Source organism: Zeus faber, assembly GCF_960531495.2.
Source record: "Zeus faber genome assembly, chromosome: 3".
NCBI classification, from domain to species: domain Eukaryota; kingdom Metazoa; phylum Chordata; class Actinopteri; order Zeiformes; family Zeidae; genus Zeus; species Zeus faber.
Window position 1 is genome coordinate 15,320,153 of NC_137190.1, and position 23,034 is coordinate 15,343,186.

General features: G+C 44.3%; 3 protein-coding genes across 4 annotated transcripts in view; 1 reads left to right on the forward strand and 2 right to left on the reverse strand.

Annotated features, from left to right (window-relative positions):
• Positions 1-170: 170 nt before the first annotated feature.
• adpgk2 (ADP-dependent glucokinase 2) lies at positions 171-12,284 on the forward strand (the record flags this gene model as incomplete). The annotated part of the gene is made up of 7 exons (XM_079997441.1): positions 171-363; positions 2,266-2,425; positions 6,470-6,660; positions 6,860-6,956; positions 7,589-7,725; positions 9,460-9,596; positions 9,871-12,284. 7 exons carry the CDS (start codon positions 171-173, stop codon positions 10,405-10,407), a joined length of 1,452 nt encoding a protein of 483 aa, XP_079853567.1. The 3' UTR covers positions 10,408-12,284.
• Positions 12,285-15,931: 3,647 nt separating this feature from the next.
• Positions 15,932-17,997, reverse strand: drc8 (dynein regulatory complex subunit 8). The gene is made up of 6 exons (XM_079997610.1): positions 17,884-17,997; positions 17,026-17,098; positions 16,764-16,837; positions 16,491-16,533; positions 16,278-16,344; positions 15,932-16,068 (listed from the first exon to the last, which is right to left on the reverse strand). The coding sequence occupies exons 1-6, from the start codon at positions 17,964-17,966 to the stop codon at positions 15,950-15,952; spliced, it is 459 nt and encodes a 152-aa protein (XP_079853736.1). The 5' UTR covers positions 17,967-17,997; the 3' UTR covers positions 15,932-15,949.
• Positions 17,998-19,476: 1,479 nt separating this feature from the next.
• The window catches only part of cgref1 (cell growth regulator with EF-hand domain 1), a 6,197-nt gene continuing 2,639 nt past the window's right edge, over positions 19,477-23,034 (reverse strand). For both annotated transcript variants that reach the window (XM_079997366.1, XM_079997365.1), the window contains exons 4-7: positions 22,818-22,888; positions 21,888-22,012; positions 21,510-21,611; positions 19,477-21,402 (exon numbers count right to left, since the gene is read on the reverse strand). In XM_079997366.1, the coding sequence (XP_079853492.1) occupies positions 21,124-21,402; positions 21,510-21,611; positions 21,888-22,012; positions 22,818-22,888 (577 nt within the window). In that variant the 3' untranslated portion in view covers positions 19,477-21,123. The remainder of the gene's footprint in view (positions 21,403-21,509; positions 21,612-21,887; positions 22,013-22,817; positions 22,889-23,034) is intronic.

Genomic DNA, 23,034 nt, shown 5'->3' on the forward strand with positions numbered 1-23,034 from the left:
CGATTCACCCGCTCCCGGTGTGGCTCCCAAACTCACGAGTCATTCGAAGGATTCGTTCGCTGCGAACGGATCCTCGACTCTTGCGTCACTCCGGGCGAGCGGGCGAGCGAGCGAGCGACGCTCCGTGAGCTCGCAGACGCTTTGTGCGTGTGGACGGGGAGCAGTCCGTCATGGAGCGGGGCCACGGCGTTTCATTCATGAAATACGGGTCTTTTGCGTCCATTTTTGTTTTTCTGCTAGCTTACTGGTTCCGGTCCCCGCAGAATTCTGTGCTGGACGATCGCCTGGACACGGTGCTCTCATCTTTGCTCCGAGCGGAAAGCAAAGTGGGGATAAGTACCGTCAGACCCAGAGTAGCCATCGGTAAGTACCACCAGACCGAGAGTAACAGTCGGTATGAACCACCAGACCGAGAGTAGCAGTCGGTTAGTACACTACCATCAGACCCAGAGTAACAGTGGGTAAGTACCATCAGACCTAGAGTAACAGTGGGTAAGTACCTTTAGACCTAGAGTAGAGGTGTATGTGACGAATAAACCTCTTGAATCTTGAGTAGCAGTCGGTAAGTACCATCAGACCTAGAGTAACTGGGTAAGTGCCATCAGACCTAGAGTAGCAGTCGCTAAGTACCATCAGACCTAGAGTAACAGTCGATAAGTACCATCAGACCTAGAGTAGCAGTCGCTAAGTACCATCAGACCTAGAGTAACAGTCGGTAAGTACAGTGCCATCAGACCCAGAGTAGCAGTCGGTAAGTACCATCAGACCTAGAGTAACAGTCGGTAAGTACAGTGCCATCAGACCCAGAGTAGCCATCGGTAAGTACCACCAGAGACCTAGAGTAGCAGTCTGTAAGTACCACCAGAGACCTAGAGTAGCAGTCTGTAAGTACCACCAGACCTAGAGTAGCCGTCAAGAGGTTTATTTGTCACATACATATACATACTTTCATGCATGTCGGTAATGTAACTGAATGTACATTAGTGTACATGTACCTGGAGGGATGGACTCTGGGAGATCCCGTCTCACCCCGCATCAGGGTTTGTTTGGTGTCATTGCAGCAATTTCGTAAAACAATGAAAACCTCCAATTGCAGATATTTCTGTCTGGGTGTCTAAGCCCAGTCATCAGATGTTAGAGGGCTTCTGATACTGGAGGCAAGTCCACCATAATCAGAACTACTGTACAGTGACAGAATAGAATATAACACCAATAACACCTATGACAAGACATTAGTAATTTGTGTGGCTTTAGCCAGTTGAACTAAGAGTCAGTCAGCTGGTGATTGTTGTCTACTGTGTGTCTTTGCAGCTCTGATCATACCATAGACATGTAATCAGATACTTTATCAGCATTGCATTGTCCCCCTGGGTCTGATGTCGATTTCGTCCTTTCTCTCTCTCTCTCTCTCTCTCTCTCTCTCTCTCTCTCTCTCTCTCCACTTTGTTAGCTCTGCACTGATCTAATATATTGTGATGTCGTCAGGATCAGATTTTCCTGACTCTCAACCTTGCTATTGTTTGCTGGGGATTTGAATCTGTCAAATTTTTATTTCATTTTCTTTCCACTTTTGAGACCTCAAATTCATTATGAGAGTAGATGCAACATTAAGAAGTCTTTTTTTTTTATTTTATTTTTTTACACACAATAAAGTGCTATTGTTACACGTTCAGTTGTCTTAACAGGAGGAAAAACGAGAAATAAATGCAGGTCGTTTTGCATTCAAAATAAGCTGCTCTAGAGAAAAATGACAGGCCGTCAACAAGATGAATTGCGACGGAACCCCTGGTTTCATGCACTAATGCACTGCTGTTTAAACTTTAAACCTTACATTTGCACCAAAGGTTCTCGGACTGGTTGATTTTAAAATGTTGCTCAAGCAGCCAAAACCATTACATCAGTGTTAATAATACCATGGAAAAGCAAGGGTAATTATTAGTCGACCTGTCTTTGCCGTCAGCTCTGCTGAGTATAAAGTTAAAAGCCAGATGAACCCACATGGTTTCCCTTCTGGCTGAGTTAACTTGTGTCAACAGGGATGGACGTGTTATCCAGCAGCTTAAGGCGAAACCAAAGCGGAGTTGACACAGACCTGCCTGAGTGTCAGCCAGAGTTGACGTACAAATGTCTCATTGTCAACCCAAATGTTCTGTGGGAAAAAAACTGCGTTGCTCCTTAACCCTCAGGTTTTTGTGTGACTACGGCGGCCTGTTACCGGGCGGCTTTTCTCATGTTGCTTCATCCTCTCTCCCGCCGTCGCTCCAGGTTTCGGGGGCTGCGTGGACCTGATAGTGGACGGCGTGTCGTTGCTCGACAAGATGGGCCTTTCCACGACCGAGCGGCCGCTGCATCACGACTACATCGAAAACACCCAGCAGCTCGCGCAGAGTTTTGCCTATTTCTTCGCGCCGGGAGCCGCTTCAGAGTCAGTATTCAGCTTTTCTGTGCTTTTTTACAACCCTTGTTTGGGGCTCAATTAAGGGAATATTAAAATGGCTTATAGTCATTAAAACGATCTCGACGTAACTCAAATGTCTGTTTGGAATCTCATGTGGTCGTTCTTTGTGTGTGGGTGGGTCTGTGTGAGGGACAGTGACAATAGTTCCTCTTCCACTTGCACTGGAAGCTGTAAATCTACTGGAAATGTTCCGTATTATTGTCATGTGGGAACGCAAGTATGCAAGTATGTGGGAATGGAAGCAGTAACATTGCTGTAAAGTAGGGGCGGAGCCGAATCCAAAGCACAAATAGTGTTTTTTATTAATATTTATTTTGTACAAATATTAAAACAATTATTTGTTTTCGGGAAGGAAAAAAAAAAAAGCATTCGGAAAAATGGCCAGTGCGAAGACGAGAAACTGAAACACGTCCCGTCTCTACGGAGACAGGTCTTTATATTCTTAAATGTTGTTCTTTTTCTTCTTAAAAATGACACTCGGACCCTAGACGTGTCTTTTACAGTTAAGGGTGCGGTGCGGGGACATCGGGCACAAGTGTTTCGCTTGCCCGCCGGCTGCACCGCTGAGGGAGCCGGAGGGAGTGAGCAGACAGGGAGAGGTAGAACGGGTGGAGAACGTTCCTTCCCTAGAGGCAGAGAGTGTAGGACAGGTTGAAAATGATCCCACTGATTTAATAACTTTGGGTTAGGGTTATTGGGTCCGGGGACGGGGGCTCTGGCCGTCGACCGATTCTGCTGTGGTGTGTTGTAGTCAGGACATGATATTACGTAATCTGTCCTCAACAGTCATCTATTTGGGAACAAACTCAATACGGAACTTTTCCGTGAAGGAGGGCCAATGTGGGAACGACTACCTATGGCCTTTGCCAGATATTTTCTATCCAGCAATGTTCTGGATTCCATGTGGAAAAGGGGCTTTCGAGGCCCTCCATCTTGTTTTAGAGCTTCTTAATAGTGAGCTTTTGGCGTTTTCTCTTAACTCTGGAGGTGTAGTTATCCTTTTGGCACCATTTTAAATGTCCTTATTCCTGTGATTCGTTCCAACACCTCCCCTCTCAGCGAGACCAGTAATCGAACTCCAACCGCCCCACCAGCCACCCCACCCCCACCCCCCAGCGGGTCAGACTCCCCGGGCGGTTGGAGTTATTTGCTTCTCTTTCACACACATTCCTCTGAGGCCAAACCACGCTGAAGGGTGTGTGTGATCATTGGCGATGCAAATTCTATCTTCTCGCAAAGCATTCACACACACGCTGAATTAGATTTACTCATTTCTCTCAACACCTTAAGCTTCCCACCCACCACCACCACTACCACCCACCGCCCGGTTTCCCTAAAGCAGCCAACGGTAGAATACAGAAACGGTGTCTCTTCACCCCCGTGGCCTGCAGCGTCACAAGGTCACAAGGTCGCCAACGTTTCCAGGTCGGCAGAAGGGCTTTCGCGGGGGGACTCTGAAATTCGAGCCGCGCGGCGACCGTCGCCCCCCGGCTCTCTCCTCTGCTCCTCCTGGGAGAAAAAAAAAAAAAGAGACATTTTTAAAGCCCCGATATTCCTAATGTTGGAATCCAGACGGCGCTATTGCGTTAGAATCGACGTCAAACTGATTTGTGGTTGAGAAGATCGCCACGCAACATCTGTCGCGGTTCCTGGCTTTTTGAGATCGCCTCTTTTTCCCGGCTTTGTTGCCGTTTGCTCTGGTTTTCTCCCCTTGTTTTGGTAAGATTCCTCACCGGGCCTGTTTCGGGGGTTCAGTAACTGTGAGAACCCGCTGTGGTCCATTGTCTGTCTCTAACACCTAAAGGCAACAGACAGACAGGCTCTGTAGTGATAAGAGGGTGAAAGGCGGGAGGAGCTTCGGAATCACATGACACACGACCACTGTGGGGCCGTCTTTTTTTCGACAAGAATGTGGGCTTTGTTGAACCGCCTGGCTCTAAAATTTGTCACAGCAATTACCTTAAACCATCTCGCAATTACTTACTTAAGACTTACTTAAAAGTGCTCCGCAAAAAGCAAGCAATTTAGGCTCGTTATAATTACCAGACCTGACTGATACGTCAAATCCAACAGATGATTATCAAGGCAAACTCCGTCCTCAGAAAGGACGACATCCTGTTGGGCACCGGCCTCCGTTGATTAGACAAACAAGCCTTTGTTCCGCCTCAAGCTAGTAAATTATTACTTAAAGTAAATTTCCCTGTTTTGGAGCAGGTTTAGTCTCAGAGTTGGGTTTAATACTGACCTCTGTAACCTTTTTCAATGTCAGACGGACAAAACCACGCACTGAATTTTTTCTGTGACAGGCATTGGATGATGACTTGAGGGTGTAATGACATAGTTGAGTGACTTAACTACACCGCGTTCCAAATTATTATGCAAATTGGATTTAAGTGTCCAAAACATTAAATTTTTTGTTTTTCAATTAAACTCATTGATGGTATTGTCTCTCAGGGCTCTTTGGATCGCTGAAATCAATCTCAGACATCTGTGATAATTAGTTTGCCGGGTGAGCCCAATTAAAGGAAAACTACTGAAGAAGGACGTTTCACATTGTTAGGCAGGCCACAGGTTTCAAGCAATATGAGAAAGAAAAAGGATCTCTCTGCTGCTGAAAAGCCTCAAATAGTGCAATGCCTTGGACAAGGTATGAAAACATTAGATATTTCACGAAAACTTAAGCGTGATCATCGTGCTGTGAAGAGATTTGTGGCTGATTCAGAGCACAGACAGGTTTGTGCAGATAAAGGCATAATGAGGAAGGTTTGTGCCAGACAAATTCATGGGATTAAGAGAGCAGCTGCTAAAAAGCCGTTACAAAGCAGCAAACAGGTATTTGAAGCTGCTGGTGCCTCTGGAGTCCCCTGAACCTCAAGGTGTAGGATCCTCCAGAGGCTTGCAGTTTCGCATAAACCTACTATTGGGCCACAACTAACCAACGCTCACAAGCAGAAACGGTTGCAGGGGGCCCAGAAATACATGAAGACTCATTTTCAAATGGTCTTGTTTACTGATGAGTGCCGTGCAACCCTGGGTGGTCCAGATGGATGGAGTAGTGGATGGTTGGTGGATGGCCACCATGTCCCAACAAGGCTGCCACGTCAGCGAGGAGGTGGCGGAGTCATGTTTTGGGCTGGAATCATGGGGAGAGAGCTGGGAGGCCCCTTTAGGGTCCCTGAAGGTGTGGAATTGACCTCGCCAAAGTATATAGAGTTTCTGACTGACCACTTTCTTCCATGGTACAAAAAGAAGAACCGTGGCTTCCGTAGCAAAATCATCTTCATGCGTGACAATGCACCATCTCATGCTGCATAGAATACCTCTGTGTCATTGGCTGCTATGGGCATAAAGGAGAGAAACTCATGGTGTGGCCCCCATCCTCCCCTGACCTCAACCCTATTGAGAACCTTTGGAGCATCCTCAAGCAAAAGATCTATGAGGGTGGGAGGCAGTTCGCATCAAAACAGCAGCTCTGGGAGGCTATTCTGACATCCTGCAAAAAAATTCAAGCAGAAACTCTCCAAAAACTCACAAGGTCAATAGATGCAAGAATTGTGAAGGTGATATCAAAGAAGGCTCCTATGTTAACATGTAACTTGGCCTGTTAAGATGTTTTTGATTGAAATAGCTTTTGATTTCAGTAAATATGACCTCCTAATGCTGCAAATTCAACAAATGACCATTTTCAGTTCTTTACAACCTATAAAATGTTTTGAAACTCTGTTGTGCATAATAATTTGGAACAGTGCATTTTGAGTTTGTTTTTTATTTTTGAAAAAAATACTGTTATCATTGGGAAGTTTGTTCAATAACATTCGAATTATACCCTAACGGTTGATGACTTGAAATTTACTCCGACTGTCATTTGCATCGACTATTTAGGAAAAGCAGAGAAAAATATAATTTGCATAATAATTTGGAACGCGGTGTAAAATGCATGAACAAGTGTTACCTTGCCCTATTTAAATATTTTATATGTAAAGCATTTTGTCTCTCCCCCCTCTACCTCAGGCGTTTCGTGCTCAATGAAACTTTATTTAGCGAGCTGGTCGAGGCCTCCCGTGAACTGCCTGGCAACAGATGGTCTGTAGGTGGCAATGCTCCAGTGATGGCGAGTCGCATGGCGACAGAGGGATGTGACGTGTTGCTAGGGGGAAGCTTCAGTCCCGACTTCACTGAGGTCCTGTCCCAGCACATCACAGGTTAACGCACTTAATGCTTTTTAACCACTATTGTAATTATATATAAATATGTTGTTTCTCTACTCTCTCATCTCCCGCTCCCTTTGGCTTTTTCTGATTTATAACACAGACACACACTGCTTCTACCACGGCCACCATTAACTCCCATGACTTTCCTCTTCACCTTCTCTCTCTCTCTCTCTCTCTCTCTCTCTCTCAGTGGCTGGTAACGTGGTGGAGGAACCCGACATCCATCTGATCTTGGAGTATCCAGCTGGTGCGACCTGGGGTCAGTACACCTCACGCAGAGCCAACAGGTAGGGTGTGTGTGTGTGTGTGTGTGTGTGTGTGTGTGTGTGTGTGTGTGTGTGTGTGTGTGTGTGTGTGTGTGTGTGTGTGTGTGTGTGTGTGTGTGTGTGTGTGTGTGTGTGTGTGTGTGTGACAACACAGGAATATGTCATGATGCATCACAATACTATTAAAACAGCAAATTTAGATTTGCCAAATTTTTGATCTACTGTAGCTTGAGATGTGTTCAGAAACGTGTGTTCCAGATCGGTAAGTGGTATAATACTGTGTGTGTGTGTGACAATATATATTTTTTTACCATCATTTAAATATAAGTTAATAAATATAATAATTTGTCAATATAATATAAATTATTACTACAAATGCAGGTATTTCGAGTAATAATTTAGAAAGGAGAAAGTATTACAAAATAAGGAAATGCAATGAAATTGTAACTATATCTTCTTACATTCGCAGCTTGCATTTGTGTTTTGGATTTTTTTTGCCAGCAAGCTTACGTGTGTGTGTGTGTGTGTGTGTGTGTGTGTGTGTGTGTGTGTGTGTGTGTGTGTGTGTGTGTGTGTGTGTGTGTGTGTGTGTGTGTGTGTGTGTGTGTGTGTGTGTGTGTGTGTGTGTGTGTGTGTGTGTGTGTGTTGTTCAGGTACATAGTCCACAGTGATGACCACAACCCCTACCTGGCCTCCATGGAGGACTTTGCTCAGAAACTTCAAGACTTTGAACCAGATCTGCTTGTGGTAGGAGGGCTGCAAATGATGGACAACTTCCCCTTCAAGTCGGGTGAGAAGAATGAACTCATATTATTCTTCTTTTTATTATTATTGTTGCTGTTCAGACTTTTATTGGTCCACCCCAAAATATTATTTTTGTGGTGTTGCTATTGTTATAAAATATTGTTATTGTTCAATTCTTTTCCTCGGGCTAAAACGATCTGGAACAGAACAACGGCAGAAGCTGAGAACACGGTTTACGTCTCGTTAGAACCGGGGCGTTGCAAGCATCTCGTGGGTTCAAGTTTCATCCGTATCGATCCACACACGGAATCCGACCCAAAGTAGCCGGAGGGTCATTCTGTGTACTATAAACGTACAAGTTATGCGTTAAAATGTACATTTGCATCTACCTACTCACCTGGTAGATATCTGTGTATCTGTACGATTGATATTTTATCTCTTTGGTCCCCATTACTTTGCCGGATTCATAAAAAAAACACGAGAAAAAAAAGCATTAATCCACAGAACCTCGTGACCACGTAGAGTCAACCCGACTGCGAATAAGTGCTGCCTTCATGAACTAGGAAGGTGCCGGAAAAATAGAACCTGTGAAATTGCGATTACTCGCAGAAATACAACAACTTTTTTCGTATTTCATGGAAAATGTAAAGTTGATTCCCTTCATTAAACTCCGTAAATATGTAAACTTTTGTAAATAGTCTTCCCAAAACGCCAATTTGAGCTCGACCTTGCACTCCTCCTAACCCGAGCCCGGCGCGTCCCGCATCCCTGGAAAAGAATCGGCGGTAGGCGAGAGGTCCGCTCCAAACGTCACCGCATATAATCACAGAGCGCAGATTCAGGAACATCGGAACCTCAGAAACCTGTAATACGTACCTAACATGACTAAACTGGACCCTGTGTATTGCTGCCTCTAGCTATAATATTATTATTCTCTTTGGCATTATTCGGACCAAAAGTGTCTGGAATACGACAACCGCTGGGGCTACCGCTGGACCAGTTGAGTTCGTTAGAACCGGGACATCCCAGACATCTCGTGGTTCAAGTTTCATCCTTATCGATCCACATTCAGAGCAAGAATTTGTAAAAAAAAAAAACAATTATAAATTTGACCGGAAGTAGCCGAACGTTTGTGGACCGCCTACACACCAAGGTTCCAAAACTTCCGGTTGGGCAGTGGAGCACGATTAGTTTGTGGAGTAAGATGCTTTGTGACATCATCGCCCAGCTTGCTTTAATGCGTATGTGCAGGTTGTGGCTCTAAGCGCACATTTGCAATCGTGCGAGCTGCGTAGAGTAGACTCCATCGCTCTGTAGTGGTTACAAACTCTATGCGTGTGTGTGTGTGTGTGTGTGTGTGTGTGTGTGTGTGTGTGTGTGTGTGTGTGTGTGTGTGTGTGTGTGTGTGTGTGTGTGTGTGTGTGTGTGTGTGTGTGTGTGTGTGTGTGTGTGTGTGTGTGTGTGTGCATTTCGCCTTACCTGCTTGAGGTTGGCGGGGCTTGTCATTTGATATTTCCTTTCTCTTTTGCCCATGTCGTAAAGAAAACACATTCTTTTTCGCATTTAACCCAGTGCCGTGTCCTTCCTTGTTTTGCGGCACATCGTGTATTTTCATCTTTCCTCATCTCCTGTGTTGCCTCCTGCCTTTTTCACCCCACTCTCTCCCAGCTCTTACATGTTTTCTGCTGCTTGACACGCATTCCTTCCTTGACACATACAGTATAGTAGTACAGTGGTATAGGCCTCCTCTCATCTGTCTGTCTCTCTCTCTTCCTGCCAGAGGAGCGCGAGGCTCTGCTCTCCCGTCTGGCCGATCTTCTGTCCTCGTCTTCGCCTCAGATGGGCGTGCATTTTGAGATGGCCAGTTTTGTGGACGAGGACTTGATGAAGGACTTGCTTCGCCTGGTCGTCCCCCATGTATGTACGCGTTAAACGCACTGTCACAACGGGGGGACTAGAAGTTTTAACGTGTTAATAGATTACAGAGAAGAGAGAAAATACATTAAATCGAAACATACAATTAAACATGTTTTGTCATTTAGATGCATTTACAGTTCTGATTCTGCTTTCAAGAGCCAACTCATCATAGAAATAGGACATGCATGTACGTGTATGTTGAGAATGTCGAACGTTCAAGCGGTTAAATATGCCGATGTCTTCAGTCAGTGACTGTGTCGTGCTGCTCCTCCAGGCCGACTCCCTGGGAATGAATGAGCAGGAGCTTCCCAACCTCCTCAGCCTGTTGAAGGGCTCCAACATCACCGTGCTGTCGGACCCCAACCCCCGTGTCGCGACCGTTCTCGACCAGATGAGGGAGCTGTACCGCCTGCTGAACCAGCGCCACAGGGACGCTGATGCCCGGGGGAAGCCGCTGACCCGGCTGCACGTGCACACCCTGGCCTTCCAGGCCATGATCGTCACGCAGGGCTCCCAGTGGAAGAACACCATGTCGGCCACGGCCAAGGCCTCGCTCACGGCCAACCGCCACGTCTGCGGCTCCCCGGACATCGACCCCAGCAAGGCCAGGCTCATCATGGACGACTCGTTCTCCATCAGCCGGCAGGAAGGCAGCCAGAGGATCCCTCTGGAGGAGAGCCGGCCGGTGAGCTGCTGGCACGAGAAAGACTACCAGATCTGCGTGGCTCCGGTGCTGGTGTGCACCGAGGTTTACCAGACCGCGGGAGGCGGGGACAACATCTCAGCAGCTGGACTGGTGCTACAGATCTAGAGCGTGGAGTGGAGGTGGGGGGCTTTATGTGTGCATGGTGCTGACGCTAGCATTCCTGTGTGATTTGGGGAAACTGGATTGATCCGTGTATGATGTGAATGAAGCCAACTCTGTCCAACGTAGCTGCTGTTTGGACCGGCTAATGTTGCCCCACTGGAAGATAATGCAACATAGAAGTGTTGATGGAGGAGTGATCTCTCTCATCTGAGTCAGCGACATGCATCGCCGGTCAGGTGAGACCGAGTCTATGGCAATGTGAGCCATTGAGGACGAAATTAAGGACTAAGATTTGTGCTAGATATTAGAGCGGTCCCACTTATGAGTGTGTAGTGGTACTGTATGTTTGAGTAGTTGTCAAGACTTGAGTCTTTTTCTGGAAGGTCTACACACGTTTTTATCGTCTTCCTTTCAGAATTGAAACCATTTGGATTCACTTGGACACATTTTTCTAATTTATATAAAAAAAAAAGGACAAGCTATGAATCTCTGGCTCCTTTATGTAGCAATGTTTTGGTCTGGGTTTTTTTTTTTTTTTTTGCCCATGTCACAATATCCTTTGCTTTAGTTTGCCTCACTTGGTGCATTATATTATCAGTGCCAGAATGCAGTGCTGTATATTCAGTAAGCAAGCTACATCTCAGAACTTCAGACATCTCCGTCAATGGAAACGTTCCAAAAAATGTGAAATTGGCTTTCTGGTTCAATGTGTGTTTTTATTCTTTTTTTTTTTTTTGGAAAATGAAATGATTGTGAACCTTTTTTTTTTTTTTTTTTCCATTTTCAACGCAATTGTTGCAGACTGTTTCTAGGTTGGAATGATTTGTTCAGTGATTTGATCGGTTTTGTTTTCTCTGCACGGCCTGTGGAGTAGCTCTTCAAGGAACAACAACTCAGTGTGGACCGTGCACAACAGCTCTATGGCTGGATATGCACAGGGACAGATTTAAAGTATATTTTGAGGTGTTGATGGACAACACACCACTAAGAGGAAAGGAGGTCTACACTGACTGGACACCAGTAAATTATGTACCACTAATGTACAGGGACCTAGATAACCCAAAACGTAAAATGAAACCACATTACCGCCACATCTCATGTCACAACAGGATTCTTTTTTTTTTTTTTTTTTCCTGTTGTCTTGGTCCTGTGTTTGCTTTCCACGGGTCCTGTTTTGATGCCAATTTCACACTCTCTTCCCAAAGCCACTACTCTTTCGGTGGAGATCTAGCTTTACTCCTCGCTTCTCAGGGACTGCCGCTGTTAGAGTACATTCCATTACTTTGACACATTCCATTTATGTCTGACCACTTCATATGTGCATTCATTTACTTCAGAAAGAGAGTTTCCATGAACAGACAGAGTTTTAATGTGATCGGTGTCACTTTTGTCGAGGCTGGCGAATTGAGCATTACATTACAGTAGTTTCTTTTATCTGTTATATGAAACAGATTAAAATCTCCACTTCTTTGTACGTTTCTCAAAAATGAATTGTCAATCTTTAGGAATTCACTTTTCTGTTTAAGGTTAGTTTGATTCTGCCATCTAATAATGCTGAGGGAATGAGCCATATATCTATATTTGTTTGTTAGGTATAAAAAAAGGAATGGGTTCAAATGTTGTTTTTTCATCCTTGTTTATTTTCCCTTCAGATGATTTAGCCTCCTGCATTGATTTTGGGTCATGTTTTTACTGTGAATTGAAACATGCATGTAAGCTTTGGCAGAAAACTGCCTGTGTGTGTTTGTAGGTGTGTGTGCTACCATTAATCTCATCAGCCATATCCTCGTGTTTTGTTTAACTGTTCTATGCATGATTTTTTCCAAATAATCTTTTCTGTATATTTTCAAAATCACTTATGATAAAATGTTGGCAGATGAAAGTCATGGTTTGCTTACTTTCTTTTTTAATCAAATGATTGATCTTATTAGGATCATGTCAAGCAGAACAAGGTGTCAACCTGGGGGCAGGGCCTTCTCTGGTCATTCCAGAGAAGCTTTCAAGCTTGAAGGGTCGATTTTAAATTATACACCGTATTGATTACATGATCTTGTGATCATTGACGGGAGTTATGCACCACATTAATATTTAAACCACTGAAAAAGTGCTTTGCATATGGAATGGATTGTTTCTGGAGTCTCTAGCTTTTTCATTATCCCACTGTTTTTCCTTCATGGATTTATATCCACTTGCTGGAATCACAATCCATTATTTTACTTTCTCATTAAAATAACCAAATGGACCCCATTATGGCGTTATATTTGTTCCTCATTCCCGAGCGAGGCAGTGATGGTAAAACGCACCAGTTTATTGACGAGAGTGGCAAGATGTAACAAACAGGGAGCAGATGGAACATCGCCATTACAAAGGCTCTCCCTGTGTGTGTGGGGATGGGTGATTTAACCTGTGCACAGCCACCCCTGCTGCTGGGCCCAATTAACCAGACCCAAGGTGTGGCTGCTTAAATCACACCACAGTAAGCTTTGAGGCAAATTTGGTAATAAAAAAAAAAAAAATGACACTCCCAAGAGTTTTGTAGAAGAGCAATATGCTGTTGACCAAGAAACGGCCTCGTAGTTAGGCTGGATTCTATGGCGTTATATTTGTGGCTCATTCCCGAGCAAGCGATGGGAGATTTTTGAGCACAAATAATATTTTCTAAGCATATAAGCATATATTCTGTGCACAATAAATGTGTTTGCCATGTTTGCTATGATCCAAATCAACTAATAACCCCTCTCACTCAGTTGTACTCATGCCCTCTCACAAACTCTTGCTCTTTGCGCTCACATTGTCTCTCTGTCTCTCTCGCTCAACCTCTCCACCCTGTGCGCTCGCTCAACACGGCACAGCGTTACAAATGTGCCATGAAATCAACCCATCAGAGAATTGGAGAAGGTCTGATTGGCCGTTTCGTCTCCAATTAGGTCGCTACTAGAACTATCTGCAGCGTCCCTGAAGCATTATGATCGCCGACTAAAGTGGAGTTGTTCGGCCGGTCAGCTACAACTGGATTTACAACACTTTTTTTTTAATTATTGACATATTACAGAAAGGCCTCGTTCGTTTTGCATAGTTTGATTTAACGTCGTATCTCCGTGTATCTTGACACGTCGGCTGTTCTGTGACGGACGTTAGTCTGACCCATCCTTCTCTGGCGACCCTGGCTAGCACAGCGTCGGACAATGTCATTCGAACAGCACCACCAGAATGTCACACCACAGCCCCATGGAGGTAGTTTGTGTTGCTTTGGTTATACACCGTGTTTTATGAACCTTTATGAAATTCCGTTTGTACATTAGTCTGTACGTTATTAACTCACAAACTAGCTATCTTGGTAGGTTGCTAACGCTCGCTATTTGATGTAAAAAAGAAAATTGTTGCTAATTACAGTCAGGGTAATTGGCAAACTTGGCAATCTTAAAAAAGGAGAACAAGTGAAGGCACTTTCTTCCCGATGACTTTATTTCAACGTACAACGGCTGAACAAGGCACGTTGCCGATATGTCAGTCTTTATAAATTGAAATAAATGGACTTATAACCTACACATCAACTTTGATAACCTACATATAAACAGCCGACGCACACTACTCTCTCTGAGAGAGTTCAGAGTTTTGTTAAAATCTGAGGAACAAGTTTTTAGGCAGCGTGTACTACATCTCATTGGCTGTGGCTAAGATGCTGTGAGGGGTAAATGTATAACTAGCTTCCACATCACGTAGCTCGCTATCTCAGTCGTGTAGTTGGGAAATTAATGGCAGCTCTGCACCCATTGCAGAACAGGAAACAGATGTTTGTCCAGGTTCTTGTCACCCCAAAATCGTAATAAGAGAGAGAAAAACAAAATAATTAGCTGGACACACATCTTCCAGCCTCTGTGTTTGAAGAAGAAAGATTTACAGGAGAATGCAAGTATTTTGCCTGTCTGTAAGAGGATCATACAACGCAGCCACTGACTAAGAGCTTCACAACATAATTTCAGTTTTTAAGAGTTGGATGCCAAATGCTGGTTATTGAATGGTTCAAGGCCATTCCTCTGTACAGCCACCCCATATCAAGCCCGCCTCATAGTGGCACTGTGCACTTTGCGCTGCTGCCTCACAGCAACAGGGTCCTGGGTTCGATTCCCGCCTGGGGGCGCTGTTGGCATCTCCCAAATAGGAGCCTTTCTGTGTGGAGTTTGCATTCTCTTCCCGTGCTCACATGGGGTTTCCTCCACCTCATGTAAGTCCAGACCCCCACCAAAAACATGCACACATCATCGTCTGACCAGTGATGGACACTCGTCACCAGGTCCCCGGGCGCGTCCACGAATGCTGCCCACTGCTCCTGGCTGTGCCCCCGGAGGAAGGACAAGCCAAGGATGGGTTAAACGCAGAGGGCAGTTAAATGCACCTGTGTGTGTGTATGTGCGTGCATGGTTTGTAGTGTGGTGTGCTGTGCTGTGTGACAATTAAAGATCCTTCTCTCCCTTCCCTGGGTTCGATTCCCGCCTGGGGCGCTGTTGCCACCGCACTCCTGTGGGTTATCCCCTGATCAGCTGTGGAGTCCACGTGTTCTTCCTGTGCTCACATGGGGTTTATCTCCATAAACCATTGGAAGAATCCCCACTTAAAAACATGAAGAACGATGGACACCAAAGTTGGTCCCCGGGCAGGCTGCCCACCACCCCCTGGAGGAAGGACAAGCCTCGATGGGGAAAAAACACATCACACGCTCTCCATGTGCTTGTGTGTCAGCCGCTGAAGCTGCAGGTAATGTGTGTGTGACAAAAATAAAGACGAGCTGAACTTTATTTTCCAACCGTCTATCTACGGTTGTGATCAGCCCGACCCGGGCGAGGTCGGTTTGCCAGACGTATCCGCCAGAGCCGTCTGGTTCCCAGGCAAGGTGGAGCTCACGCAGGGTGGCGAGGTTGTGCGAGAGATAGCGTGTGACAAGACAAGCAACAACTACATAGAAGACATTGGGTCAGCAGTATTGGATGTTAATATGGATAATAGCGAACAAGCAAATACATGTATTGTGCACAGAATAAATTTGTGTCTCCCATTGCTCGCTCAGGAATGAGCCACAAACATAACGCCATAGAATCCAGCCTAATTACGGGGAGCCGTGTCTTGGTCAACAGCACATTGCTCTTGTACAAAACTCTTGGGAGTGTAATTTTTTAGTTGACCAAGTTTGCCTTATAGCTTACTGTGATGTGTTTTAGGCAGCCACACCTGCCTTGGGGCTAGTTATTTGAGCCCTAGAGCAGGGGTGGCTGGGCACCTGTTCATTAGAGAAATCAATAAACACAGGTTAAATCACCCATCCCCATACACACACAGGGAGAGCCTTTGTCATGACAACGTTCCATCTGCTCCCTGTTTGTTACATCTTGCCACTCTCTCCAATAATCTTGTGCGTTTTACCATCATTGCCTGTGTCTCTGTGTCGGCAAACCCCTAGAAAAGCCACTCGGGTGGTGTGTGGCTGGCGGAACTGCCACGTTTACATATTCACATACTTTTCACACATTGACACAACACTAACATTTTATTATTTGTGGTCATCCCAGACCATCATGTTGACAAAGTCTCTATAGTAGACAACATTTGTATTGGGGTCCACGGCAGCAGACAACATTTCCTCAACCTCCAGCTGAGTGAAGGGTTCATCTGGGGGGGGGGGGGAGATTTTAAGAATTGAGTTCCACACTCGACACAATACATATTTTATAAAGCAAAAGTAAGCACGACAACATACAAACACACACATCAGGTATGGGGTGCAATGTCTCTTTGTTTCACTATGGGAGGAAGTCAAATCATATTTTATTCCTCTCTATGAGCATGAGGGCATTTTTCATTAGATCATTCTGCTTTACCTCCCTGAGTCATGTAGTTTGTCAGCTCCTCAGGAGCCAAGTATCCTTTCTTCTTTTTATCCAGAACCTAGAAACAGATCTTTAGGACCATGAAACCTGACTGGCAGAGCTGGACAATGTCTTTGAAATGTCTGTGAGCATTGCTTAGGTCAGAAGTTTTCAGCTACAACATGGTGGCATGGTAATATAAAACAAAGAAACATTGGGTGTCACCTCGAAGGCCTGGAGCAACAGATCTGCGGGAATAGGGCGGAACCTAGAAAAACACGAACACAGACAAACACCATATTTGTCACTGTCACACATTTGTCATTCGCTGCTGTCTGCTTCTCGTAAGTCATCTTAAGAAGAGAAGAGCTGTCAAGTAGAATGCAGTATCACGGCGAAGTGGAACTTAAATAGACGGTTCATAGTATAAAATTCTACACATTCTTTTTCATCCCTATTTCAAATATTTTTTAGTTTTAGTAATGACAGCAGACATACCTCTGCTCCGTTAGTATTTTGGTCATCGTTGGGAGAAGTCCCTCAAGGCGAACAAATCCCGTGGGATCCTCCACCTGGTAGACAAGGCTCTGTTGTTTCACTTCAATATTATGCTCCGTATCCTAAGCACTGAGTCCAACATTTTAGGTGGCCCACTGCATATTTTATCTTGAATTTGACCGACTATAATTTGGCGTTATGCAGCTTTGTGTGGGGACGGATGGATGGCGAGGCAAAAGGAAGCGTCGGATACCGTTCTTACCTCAGCGATGATATCGTGTAGCTCTGCTTCAGTGGGGAAACAGCCAAGAGAACGGATAATAGTGCCAATCTCCCTGAGGCGCAAACACAATCCAAACAATGATGACAACTCCGTTTTAGGAGGCCGCGTGAATATTTTTTTGCAGCCGTTTTACGATGCTGTTGCTGAGAAGTCAAGACGTCTTAAACAAATGGTCGATGCGATGTTTTGCCCTCTTTGAACATGTGTACAGTTCACCACAGACATCGAGTGCCTGGGAACTGCCTTATGAACTCTGGGAAAATGGTGGTTTTTAATTTAAAAAAAAACAAACATACACAGCCCAAAATAAAATAGTTTTAAAGCCAAATATTGCAGCTGAGTGTTTTGTATACTGAATTTATCCCTCTAAAGGAAATCAGGCATCCTCTGTATGCGGGAGCAGTGGGCAGCCGCAGTGCAGCGCCCGGGGAACAACTTCAGCCCCTTTTGCCAGTGCCTTGCGCAGGGGCGCCAGCAGGAGTATTAAACCCTAATAACATACATGCCTGTTGATGGTGGGAGGAAGCCCACACGCAAACACAGGGCGAACATGCAAACCTGCCGGGTTTCGCACCCAGAACCTTCCTGCTCCGAGGCGACACTGAACCAACTGCCGCTGGAGACTTCAAATGGTGGGAAATGGGAAACCAGCAGGATTGAGGCAAAAGTCATTTAAAATTTACAAGACTTGTTATTATTGTTACAGACTAGTGTTACTACTGTTACCTTTGTGACAAGCTAATGTTTTGCTCGTTACCGTTATTGCCATAATAATTGTAATAAACGTTGAAAGTCCTCCACCTATTTCGTGAAAGAAAATATTTTTGGGGAACTCACCCGACCTCCACTGTTTGTTTGTGTTCGTGGTCGAACACCGCAAACGCTTCGGTGATCCTCTTCTGGGCCTCTGACGCCATCATGGTTTTACGTCTCGTTTTATTCAATAAATCCCTTTATGCTTCGAAGGAAAAACCAAAAAACAAAATGTGTGATTAAAAACAAAAAAAAAAAAAAAACCGCACCTTGTTTGTCGAAGCTTGTTTCCATAGCGACAGCGCGTCCGTCCCGTTGGGAGTACGAGAGCTGCGTGACAGTGACGTCACTGACTCGCCGGAAATGCTTGAAAAAAATGAAGAAACGTTTTTTTTTTTTCATGGTTTAAAAAAAGTTGTTTAAAGAACAGGTTTGAGAAAGTTTCAGCTTTCGCTTTGACTTTAAATTCATTTCATATCAGAAGATGCGACCTGTGACCCGCTGTGACCCGCACGGACCACCAGGTGTCGCTCGAGAGGCTTCGGACCATCTTCAGAACTGGGGCACTGGTTTAAAACCACTAATCCTCCATTCAATTCAGACCATTTCCCCTGTTGTCCCCAATACTTTCCAACATGCTTTCTCCCTCACTTAAGAGGGCTTGCATATTTAGTGCTGGTTCCTGTACACATACACAGACCTCAAAACAATGTTCTGCCCTGCTCACACTGCTTGGAAATAAGTGTTTTTATACCTTGCTGCTTAATGCATCGTATCTCGCGCAAATTACGTTTATTTAATGTCTAGTATCGCAAAAAAGGCCTCTTAAGAGCTTCTCAAAAATTAAAACATTAATCCGTCCACATTCATTCCAAGAAAAACGCCCCCCCCCCTGGCTGTGTGGGTGCAAAGTACTTTATTATGTCCTTAAAGGCAATTTGGAGGTTAACGAGCCTCCCTTGGCTCATTGCGGAGCAGTTTATATATATATATATATATATATATATATATATATATATAATAATTTTTAATTTTCTGCATGATCTCTCTCCAACTTCTATAGTTCCAGGTTGAATGCGAAACACGCAAGACTATTTTTCAACATAAACAATAGATACACTTGGTTCCATTTATTTTTTTCTTTTGTCAGTTTCACTTGTAATTAAATAGCCTTGGTTTAAGGGGAGCTATTATACTAATTTTTACACACATCAATATAGGACTCTGAGGTCCCCAAAAACATTTTTTGCTGAAAAGACCTTATGCCTTCGAGCTATTCTAACATGCGTCCAATCCACCCTGTCTGAAAACAGGCTGTTTCAGTGGGTGGAGCCACCTTCCCGAGGCCCCTAGTTCTGTGAGCCGGAAGACTGAGCGTTTTGTTCACAGCGATCACTTTGTCATTTGTTTACCTCATTATCTGACACTTTGGCCATGTCTAATATGAACATCCCACATTGTAACATCATATATATGACAGAAAATAAGGAAAAGCATAAGAGGTTCCCTTTAAGGAATTTGATGGAAGATCCGATTTGTCAATTTCCCTTCTTGATTTTGTGCTCCTTAATCATCCTTTTCTGTTTTCCAGTGATTCTACTACCCTCGCAATATCACGTTTCATCCTCCTGATATTGCTGGGTGAGCCACATCAGGCAGATCAACTGAGGGACAATGCTGAGTCAAAGAAGCAGGTTTAATATGCATTGAGGACATGCTGGTTCACATTCAGCTACTCCCCAGTTTGAGAAGCAAAAACATCCTTCACTACCCTCTGCCATGCACGCACTACATTATGGTGTATCTAAGATAGTAACCGGGTATTTGTACTGCTCAACAAAGTTAAGTATGACAAAGTCAAACCTAACATAGGTAAGACAAAGTCAGGCTAATTGGCTGATGTGGCCTATACTCTTAAAGGGCAATAATCCGACATCATTTAACCTCCCTAGCCATATAATAGGCATCAGCCTTTAAAATGTTGAGGCATTTGCTTTAGACCACCCTCCCTATAAATGTGCAAACTTTGAGATGAAAAAAATCCACAGCAAGACAATTGCACTTCCATTCACATAGTTACAAAGCATTCTAGCCATTCAGATCAATATTAAGTGGGTATATTTACGTGACATCAAATGTTAATTGGACAGAGGGTTCCTGTCTATAATATTGTGTAGCATGTAAATATTTAGGTTCAAGAACCTTGACAGGTTGGGGATTAAGGATACAATCCATGTTAAAAAAAGGGCTGATACAATACGACCATTGACCTCCTAAGACTGGGCAAAACTTCATTAACATTGATGAATGGTTTTCAATCCCTTTTTCATTCATGCAAATTCCATTAAGTAATTAGGTAATTGCTTTGCTTAACATTGTTTACCTGGAGCAAAATCTAACAAACACGTAGTTCTACTCCATGGAAAACCTGTTTGGACAGGCAAACTACTTTAAAACTGAGCTCATTCAGTAACAGAAATCACCAAACGTAAACATAACAATACAAAACTACCCTTAGTGCATAGAGTACAAAGAGTGCTAGAGACTGACACAACCAGGAAGGTCAATTTAGGGCCAGGTGTTGACCAGATTGAGTCAATACTATAGAGTATTGAAAATGATGTGCAAACTTAATCTCTTCAGCTTCAGTGAGCCAAAAATAAAAGCAGGGCTTCATCCAAAATATGAAATACAATGGAAGAAAGGGCTGCCATACAATGTGCTTTGTATCCAAATAACACAAAGGGATGGATATGATGCATGCAAAGGCATGGAAACAAGTATTGAAAAAAAGAATCAAACAAAAACAGTCAAATGCGATGGATGACAAAAAAGCACAGCTTTGTTTTTTCATAATTCATATTTAAAATGTTGCTTATGATCCGTCTAATAATTGCAGAAAAAGATATTCAAACTAAATTACTTCTAATTATGATGGCTTCAATTTTTACTGAAGTGCAGCATTTATAAATGTATTTCTCACCACAACAAAACTGATGTTATTTTTAGTTGAAATGTAGCTTAGTTGTAGCTGTAGGTTACCAGCTTGCATCGAGTGGTATGGCTCTTTCCACTATTTCATTTTTTAATTTTGTGGCAAGTGACAGGAAAATCAGTTTTTCCCAAACTAGAGAAAAGGGTTATAATTTTTTTTATTTAATTTACAGCTACCCCATTGCCCAGATCCAGAAAAGAGCTTTTGATAAGGAACTTGCATGAAGACATCCTTTAAGATGAGACCCCTGGTGAGGAGGAGGAAGTGGTCGTTACCCTGGTGTGATCCCTTCCAGCCCTGTGTGAGTGTGCGTGTCCTTCAGTGCTTGTTTACATCTCCGGTTGTCCCTGGTGCACCAGCGGGTCCAGATGTCCTTCTTGGATTTGTAATTGATTCTCTTCCTCCCCTTTTGGTTTGGTCCCCTCGTGGTTTGTTTGTAGTCCCTGATCAGATGGCACTTCCTGCTCTTCCCGCACAGCGTTCTCACCACGCTCGTCTCCGGGAGGGAGCTCCGCCTCCGCCATCTCATCGGGGCTTTCGTTGGGGCTTGGCAGCTTGTCTTCCGCTGCCACTTCCTGCACCTGGTGAGGTTGCTTGTTGTGAGATTCCTGTGTTAACAGCGGAACAAGCACAACCAGAAATAAGAAGACTGGAATCTTTTTTTACTCATTGAATAAAGTAATACAATATTTTAAACCACTGTGTGCACTTGTACCTGTATATAAGGTAGAGGAGGTGAAAGCAGCTCAGAAGGGGCCAGAAGCCCGTCCTGGTTTAGATCCTGAGTCTGGAGTAAGAAATCCACCATGGATACGACCTGGACACACGTACACGCACGCACGCACGCACGCACGCACGCACGCACGCACACACGCACACACACACACACACACACACACACACACACACACACACACACACACACACACACACACACACACACACACACACACACAAACACACACAAACACACACACACACACACGGTAAGTGACCTGAATCTTATTGCAATGAGTCGCAATACATTGAAATGAGAGACACACTTATGCAAGCAGTAATTTCAACAGTAAAAGACAGAAGTAGTGTTCCTCACAGGCCCATTGGACTGGACTCCAGTTGACTCCTGGGAGTTGAAGTCTGACAGAAGCTTCATCATCTCCAGGCCATCCATGTGTCCGCTGCGGTCAAAATCATAGAGACGAAACAGGAAGAAAACCTCTGACGGGGAAGAAGGAAAGGAAAAAGGTCTGCTTTAACCACAAGAGCATTTCTACACTTTGTTTCAGCTTCAGAAATTGTTTGGTCCCAAAAAAAGAGTGCTTTTAAGACAATGTTTGAATGTGGTTTTTTCGTTTTACTGTTATGTGGTAGATGCAAATCATGTAACACTCATGGACCCAGCATTGGACTCGCTCCCCCTTCAGGAAGTTTCTTTGCATTACACCTTGTGTCAGCTGGGCTTGGCTGACCCCTGAAAGCCAGTGGATTGATGGATGGATAAAGTATATAAAAAAAGTAATTTCCCCCTGGGATTATTAAAGTATTTCTGATTCTGATTCTGATTCTGAAAAAAAAGGAGGGCAAAGGTCTCTCTAGGGCAAAAACACTGCCCAGTGGTGGTCTGTTTCTGTCTGTTTAAAGAAGGTTTAGAGATGTCTTTCTCATGAAATATTTCGAAAACATTTACTGCAAAATATGCTTTTTTGTATAATGTGATGTTTGAATATTGTTTTCAGTGGCGTAAGTACTGGCGGTGCAACCAGTGCAGCTGCACCGGGGCCCACTGGCCACTCGGGGCCCATCTCATCGACATGCCAGCGATGGGCCGCCCATGAACTGCTCTCCACTGTGCGTCCCCTTGGCCCATTCCTCAGGGGTTTTTTTTAAATCTTAGATGTAGGTTATTTTATACAGGGCGGGGTCCAAATAAACTTAGCACCGAGGCCCATCACCATCATATTAGGCCACTGATTGTACTAGTGGTACACGGGCTGACTAGTAGGTTGTAGCAGGTGCCCTCTACCTTGTTCAAACGTGCTGAGCTCAGGTCCTTGGCTTTCCGTCAAACTGGCTTGAATGTAGCTCTGCAGCAACCTGCAATATCCATGTCAAACATCAGAGCAGGTTAGGAAGTCATTCATGTTATACTGTAACTTAATCACCAAATGCCAGGTATGACTAGCCTGTATTCTGCAGTAACTAACAATGTGTGTTGAATGCTTTGCATGCCACCTTCTCAG